We start from the raw sequence: 6,882 nt of genomic DNA, 5'->3' as shown, positions 1-6,882 counted from the left end.
AAATGTTATAAATAGAACCAATAGCTAGCATGTGATGTCATCTGTGATGAAATTCTAACTGAATTGAAAAAGACCAAAATATGATAACTCTATTTGACCTTAATTCAATATTTTTTGATTCCCAGCTCACATCACATTTATTCTTAATTATTGGGTTTTTCCTGGACTATTAATTGAAGGTTTAGTGAACAAGTTAACAAATGATTATTAAGACTAGAATATAGCAATGAAAATATCACGTGGAGTATAAATAAATTTAGCAATTTCTTCTTAGTGAGAAAGCCTTTCTCTCACAAAGTTAAATTATATATTTTCAACTTGTGATTTTCTACTGGCTTGCACTTTTTTAACCGAGTATTTAGTCAACAGATCGCGATGAGTAGTTCTAAAAAAAAAACAATAAACGATTTCATCCTAGTGATCCAACCCTGCCTTTACAAAATAAATTTTATATTTTAAACTTGTGACTTTTGTTAGCTGAAAAATATATTAATTAATTTAATCATAAAATTAAATTGAAATGTAATATAACTATATTACGTGCTTAATTACTAAAATGCAACTGGGTTGATCAACATCTCAGGATAATTTTTTAAAATATTAATATTTTTTATTTTTTGAATCTTAGATATCCCCTCACACCTCACCCAGATCTTACGACATGATGTTGCCGGTGTTACAGTGGTCAGTGGCCCAAAGTACTGCCATTTTTTGTCCTATACAAAAGGCACCTGCTTTTAGATAATTAATTTACACACGTTAATAAAATTATTTAAATTAATTATTGACATTAAATTAAATTTGTATTAATTTATGTAAAACATCTCTTTTAATAAAAACTAAAACTTCTTTCACTTACACAATCAACAGGAATAATCTAATAAATAATTTATAAATCTAGAAACAAAATAAATTGATATCTTATAAATCTAAATAAATAGTGTAGTTAGTTTTTATATTTAGGATAGTTAGTTTTTATACTTAGGATTGGAGCAAATATTATTTTTATGCCATTAAATCAATATTTCCTGTTACTGAAATAGTTGTGAGCGGTTTTTTTCCCTTCTCAAAACCCAGATATGATATGACTTTCAAAAAACATTGACGATAGGTCATAGGTGAAACTTCCACTCATTATTATTTATTCTGGTGAAATTAAAAAAAAAAAGAAGCCTGATCAGAGCGTCAAAACTAAAAAGGAGGCTTGCACGTGTATATGAACCTATAAAATATTAAAAAGAAGCGGTGTTTTCCCAACAAGGTTACACTCTTTGCCGTCGGTAAAAAGGTCAAATTAAAACACCCCCCCCCCAACATAGTAATGTTCAGGGAATAATTAGATTCAAAGATTAAAAACTTAGGTCAAAGTAAAACAAAATAAAATAAAATATTAAATTTTATTTATATTTATTATTGTGTTGATTTTATTTATATGAGGTATAATATATACTAAATAAGGATAAAATTAGAAAGTTGTTGAATTTTAAATGAAAGTTAATAAATTTAAAATTTTTTTGATTTGTTTAAAATAAGTTGAAAGTAATTTGTAAATAGGATTAAAAGAATATTAAAAATTAGTTCAGCCGAGCTCGTGTGGAGTTTTGGCAGGAGGAGAGGCACGTGTGACCAGTGCAGGGATGCAAAAGACTGAGAAGGCTTTTGGGCATCTCAAATTTCATTTCACCGTTCAATAGTCAGTCTCCTCTCTCCTGCCCTTCTCAAAAGTAATTGCCACGGGCACCCGCCACGTGGCCGATATCAGCCTCAACAATGATTAGTCTACGGCACAATTCCCATAATACCCCTAGATCGGCACGTGCCGGCCCTTAAATGTGCCGCTTCGTGTCTTTAACGGAAATTGCAAAGCACCAAAGCATCTGGGGTTGTTTAGGTGAAACCAGGCTCACCCTCTAACAATGATTTGGCGGCTTCCTTTGTCTCCTCTTACCAACTTTAATTAGCACACAAATATGTGCCCTTTTTTTCCTAAATATTTTTTTTGGTATTATTGACTTTTTATGCTTTTAATTATTCAAGCATCATAACTATAGGTATCCGGCAAAACAAAAAATATCCGAACTATGAATATTAACATTCCAAGAGGATGAATTAAAAAAATTAAGATGCTGTTGTCAAGTATAGAGTTCAATTTTGATTGAATCAATGATACATAATATAACATAGAGTATTTTTGTATGGAAAAAAAATAACAATTTTGTATAAATTTTTATAAAAAAAAAAGAAAATAATATGAGCATGTAAATGCATTCATTCAGGCAGGAAAAAACAACATTAAATGCATCAGTATAATACGCTTTAACAATTATTTATAGGAAGAAACAGGAGCCTGTTATATCACATTAATTGAAGCTTTTTTTTTCTTTACTTGTTTTTTCAGTTGTAAATCATATAAAATTTTAAGTTCGGCTCACACAATTTATAATCATGTACATCGAGCACAATAATCAAAATATATTAGGTTTGTAATTATTTTAAAAACGATAATGTAGTAATCAATAATTCAATAATATGTGTGTCTCGATATATGCCTCTGTGTGTGTGTGTATATATCTGTATATATATGACGGTCACAACTCACCAGTTGGCGCCCAAGTTAGCTGGCCACTCGTTTTTATATATTCATTTCTTAACCCTTAATTCTTTAATTTTCTTCTCCTCTCTCTTCTTCTCCAACCTCACCAGAACAGGCCACAGAGAATAATTGCTCTGATAATTGAAAGAAATTGTTCTTCTCTTTACATTTTGACTTTGTTTTGATTCGCTCTCTGCCTCCTTACAATAATCGGCCTTCCGGTTCCTTTTTCTTCATCTTCTTCTCAAGTTTGTACATTCACCTTCCTCCTGCTGGAAGTTAAGATCTATGCTTTGACCTCTCTCAGGTTCAGCTTCTCTCCCTCCTTTGTTCTTTTGTCCTCTCTCTTGTCTGGAAATCTCTCCGGCTCCAGTCGCCGGCTAGGATCTTTTCGCGTTGCCTTACAGAGTAAGGTTTTCAGGTTAATGGCTTCGAGGTTTTCTTCCACATTGAAGTTCTTCAATCTACATCTCTCTTAGTCTCTGAATACTTCAAATCTTATTTGTAATTTTCCGCTTCCTCTTCCTCTCTCTCTCTACGCGTGTCTCGGGGATTGGACTCGTGTAATGCTGAGGTCAGAGATTTCCCAAACAGGGTCTAACAGCCTTTCTGGTCAATTGGGTCTCTTCAATTTCTGGCGCCACAGATCGTAGAGAATCAAATTCCTCAGAGATCTGTAGCTCTCTGGTTTCGGATTTACACACTTTATATATTACTGTGCCGAGGCAGAAAAGTAGGGAGGGGCATTGAAGATGTTGAGGATGAGGAACAACAACAACAACAAGACCAATGGGCTTTCACCCATGAACGGAAGCTCGGCCGGCGCGGGCGCGGGCGCCGAGTCAAGGACTCACGAGTGGGAGATGAGACCGGGAGGAATGCTGGTCCAGAAGCGAACCATCGACTCGGATCGCAACTCGGCTCTGGTGCCGACAATTAGAGTTAGGGTTAAATATGGGTCAATCTACCACGAAGTCAATATTAGTTCTCAAGCTACATTTGGTAACAACTCTACCTCTCTGGTTCAAAAATTTCCTTTCTGTTTCACTCTTCTCTTCTCTCTCACACACATATACTTTTTTTTGTTTGTGGGTTTGCAGGGGAACTGAAGAAGATGCTGTCAGGGCCAACAGGGTTACACCACGAAGACCAGAAGCTATTTTTTAAAGACAAGGAGAGAGATTCAAAGGCGTTTCTTGACATCACAGGAGTCAAAGATAAATCAAAGCTAGTTCTTGTGGAGGACCCCATTAGTCAGGAGAAGAGGTTCCTAGAAATGAGGAAGAACGCAAAGATGGAGAAAGCTGCAAAATCTATCTCTCAAATCAGCTTGGAAGTAGATAGGCTCGCAGGACGGGTAAATGCTTCTTATCTAACGCGTGCTTGATGATCTTTTGTTGTGGGATTGAAAATTTGTAATGAAATGCTTGAGTAGTTTGAAACTGATGAATTTGTGATTGAAATTTGGATAGGTGTCTGCTTTTGATTCCATAATTAGTAAAGGTGGCAAAGTCGCAGAATCAGATGTGCTTGGTCTTATTGAACTTTTAATGAACCAATTGCTCAAGTTGGACGGCATCATTGCTGATGGAGATGTCAAATTGCAGAGAAAAATGCAGGTAAATTCTGGTGTGCTCTGAATAAGGGAAATGTAACTTCTGCTCTCTAAATTCTAAAGTCACTTCCGCAGGGAAAATTTTGACTCGCTTCTGATTGTTCCTTGAATCACATCCATTGACCTTGTTTTGCGCTGTTTTTGACTAAAGCAAAGATTTGAATTTTGTATTTTTAAAGGTTGATGACCAAACCAAAACAAATCATCTTGAATTCATGTAATTAATGTCATGTATGCGTTCTGAGTTCTGATGGCATCTTGGTGTTGAATCATTCTGAAGGTGAAAAGAGTTCAGAAGTATGTTGAAACTCTGGACATGCTGAAGATCAAGAACTCTATGCCTGGTAACAATGGAGGCGATGCGCCAATGCAGCAGCCTCAACAAAAGAGACATTCAAACGGCCAAAGCCGACTAGCCCCAATTCAAGAACAGCCTTTAGAGATGCAATCAAATGGGCGTATCGATCTATTAACCCCAACTGAAGAGCCACAATATCTTCAACCAAGGAACTCAAATGGGCATTCTCCATTGATTCAGCAACAAGAAGCATCATCGGTGGATTCTTCTTCAACCTCTGGAGTTGTAGTGACCACCAAGTGGGAGACATTCGAGCCCGCTCCACCATTGATCCCGGCAACATCATCCGCCTCCTCTGCGAACAATAATTCGGTTCATCCCAGGTTTAACTGGGAATTCTTCGACTAAATATATCAGTCAAGCATACCACGTGTTTTGTAATTGTGTGGATGTGATTTGGGTTTGCGTTCCTTCCACTCGGAGTGTTATATGGTTCTTCTACATTCTTTTCTGTATTTAGAATTGTTTAGCAACCCTACTAATCTGCCCATTAGTTCGTCGGAAATAAATGGTGTTGCTAAGAATTTTTCTTTTTTCCTTTTTTAATCTGTAATTTTTGGTACTATGGTCAGGTGTCCTTGGATTTTGTCCAAGACTATATTATTCCTTCCTGAGCAATCATAAACGATTGCTATGGTATTCATAATCATAAATCTGTTCCTTTTCTGTGATATTGGTGCGTCGTCCCTGAGTTTAATTTCCTTTTGAAAGGCTCTACTATTTTAGGGAATATATTATGAATACTAATTTGTGGCTTCATTATTGGCAATGTTACAAGAGCTAACCGTTGCAAGTCAATGTTTTTCTTTGATACAACCTTGGCAATTGAACCCTCTGTCTTTTTTTTCCCCCAAAAAAAGAAGAAGAAAGATTTAAATCCCAAATAATCGGCGGCTCGAAATCTCTATTGAACATACTCTATCTGAAAAATTAACAATGAAATCCACTACTTAACGTTATAAAATATTTTTCAGTCAATTCCTGCGCAAGTTCAGAAGGTGATTCATTGGTGGCAATTTGTATTTATGATATCACACACACACACACACAGATATAAGAAGAGATATAAATTAAAAAAAATGATATAGGAAATCGAATATTTTATTCCTAAACTGAACTAGCCAATTCAATCACACTGTTAAAGGAATGCAAAGTAATAGAAGGATAAGAGGAAATGAGGAATGTAGAAAAGGTGAGGGTGAGGGTTAGTTGGAAGAGAAGGGGAGTTCATGATACATTGCTTGTTGTGGGGACTACAAAGTGACAAAAAGAGGAGGGCATCCTATAAAGGCGCATGGAAGCAATCAATTAAGATGGATGCATCCAATCACAGCAAGACATGGCTCCAAACACCCTTCACAAGCTGAATTAGGATTCAGCTTCTTCACTCTTGCTTGCCTCCTTCCATTTACCAAATTCGGACATCTCAGCCCAAATCTCCATATTTGGAAACCTCACCTTTTTTTGGCCATCAAGCAAAGCTTCCCAACACTATCATATCTCCCCGCGCCCCCCCCCCCCCCTTTTCCTGGAGTGAACCTCACTCCCCCTCTCACTTCATTCAACCTTCCCTTATTAGCCTTGCTTCTTCTTCTTTCGTATATTTTATTTATATAATGGCCATTCTGGTTTGGTTGCCTTGTGATGGAATTTGAAGTAGTAGTCCCAAGCACAGTGGATCAATTCTGTGCTCGTGTTTCACCTTAGTTGGTAGATACTTGTGAAAAACCTCATCATTCTCGTATTGTTACTTTCCTCTCTTCCTCAATGTGCCTGATCAAGGATTTGTCAGGGGTTATTACTCTACCAACAATATGCCTTTTTATTTATTTATGTTCAAGACCAATATTCACATGGCCTCTTGAAAGAAGTCGAATAGCAATATTCAAGACATGACATTCCCCACATTAAGCATATCAGTGTTCCATTATCACAGCAACAAGTGCAACTCAACTCCCTCGATTAATTGATGTTTACAAAAAAAAAAATTCTATATTTTATCAATTACTTCCGAATAATTGTTAGTGGAGTTGTTTAGTTCAACAACTGCATCATAATAATTGCAACTTGAGGGTAGGAAATGACAACTATCACTAAAAAAATTTACTTATCCTCTATTCTTAATATAAAACCTAATTAACTAATATGAGTAGATTAAGATGTTAGTTATATTAGTTAATATGATATGTTTTTTTTAAAATATTCTAAACATGTTCCTTAATTCTTTCCGTTCTTCTCTTACTTGATTATTGTTGGAGAATATTAATAGGGTTAATTTTAGAAAAAAATTGATAAACATGTAAAATAAATATTACA

At 35.6% G+C, this 6,882-nt stretch overlaps 1 protein-coding gene across 1 annotated transcript; it reads left to right on the top strand.

The window, feature by feature from the left end:
- Positions 1 to 3,113: 3,113 nt before the first annotated feature.
- Positions 3,114 to 5,237, top strand: LOC114715670 (BAG family molecular chaperone regulator 3). The gene is made up of 4 exons (XM_028900534.1): positions 3,114 to 3,595; positions 3,694 to 3,950; positions 4,066 to 4,212; positions 4,489 to 5,237. The coding sequence occupies exons 1-4, from the start codon at positions 3,346 to 3,348 to the stop codon at positions 4,912 to 4,914; spliced, it is 1,080 nt and encodes a 359-aa protein (XP_028756367.1). The 5' UTR covers positions 3,114 to 3,345; the 3' UTR covers positions 4,915 to 5,237.
- The last annotated feature ends 1,645 nt before the right edge of the window (positions 5,238 to 6,882 follow it).

Source organism: Neltuma alba, unplaced genomic scaffold, assembly GCF_004799145.2.
Source record: "Neltuma alba isolate B1F8T4 unplaced genomic scaffold, ASM479914v2 tig00011605_pilon, whole genome shotgun sequence".
Lineage (NCBI taxonomy): Eukaryota > Viridiplantae > Streptophyta > Magnoliopsida > Fabales > Fabaceae > Neltuma > Neltuma alba.
The sequence above is the reverse complement of the archived record's forward strand: the minus strand, read 5'-3'. Positions and strand labels throughout refer to the sequence as shown.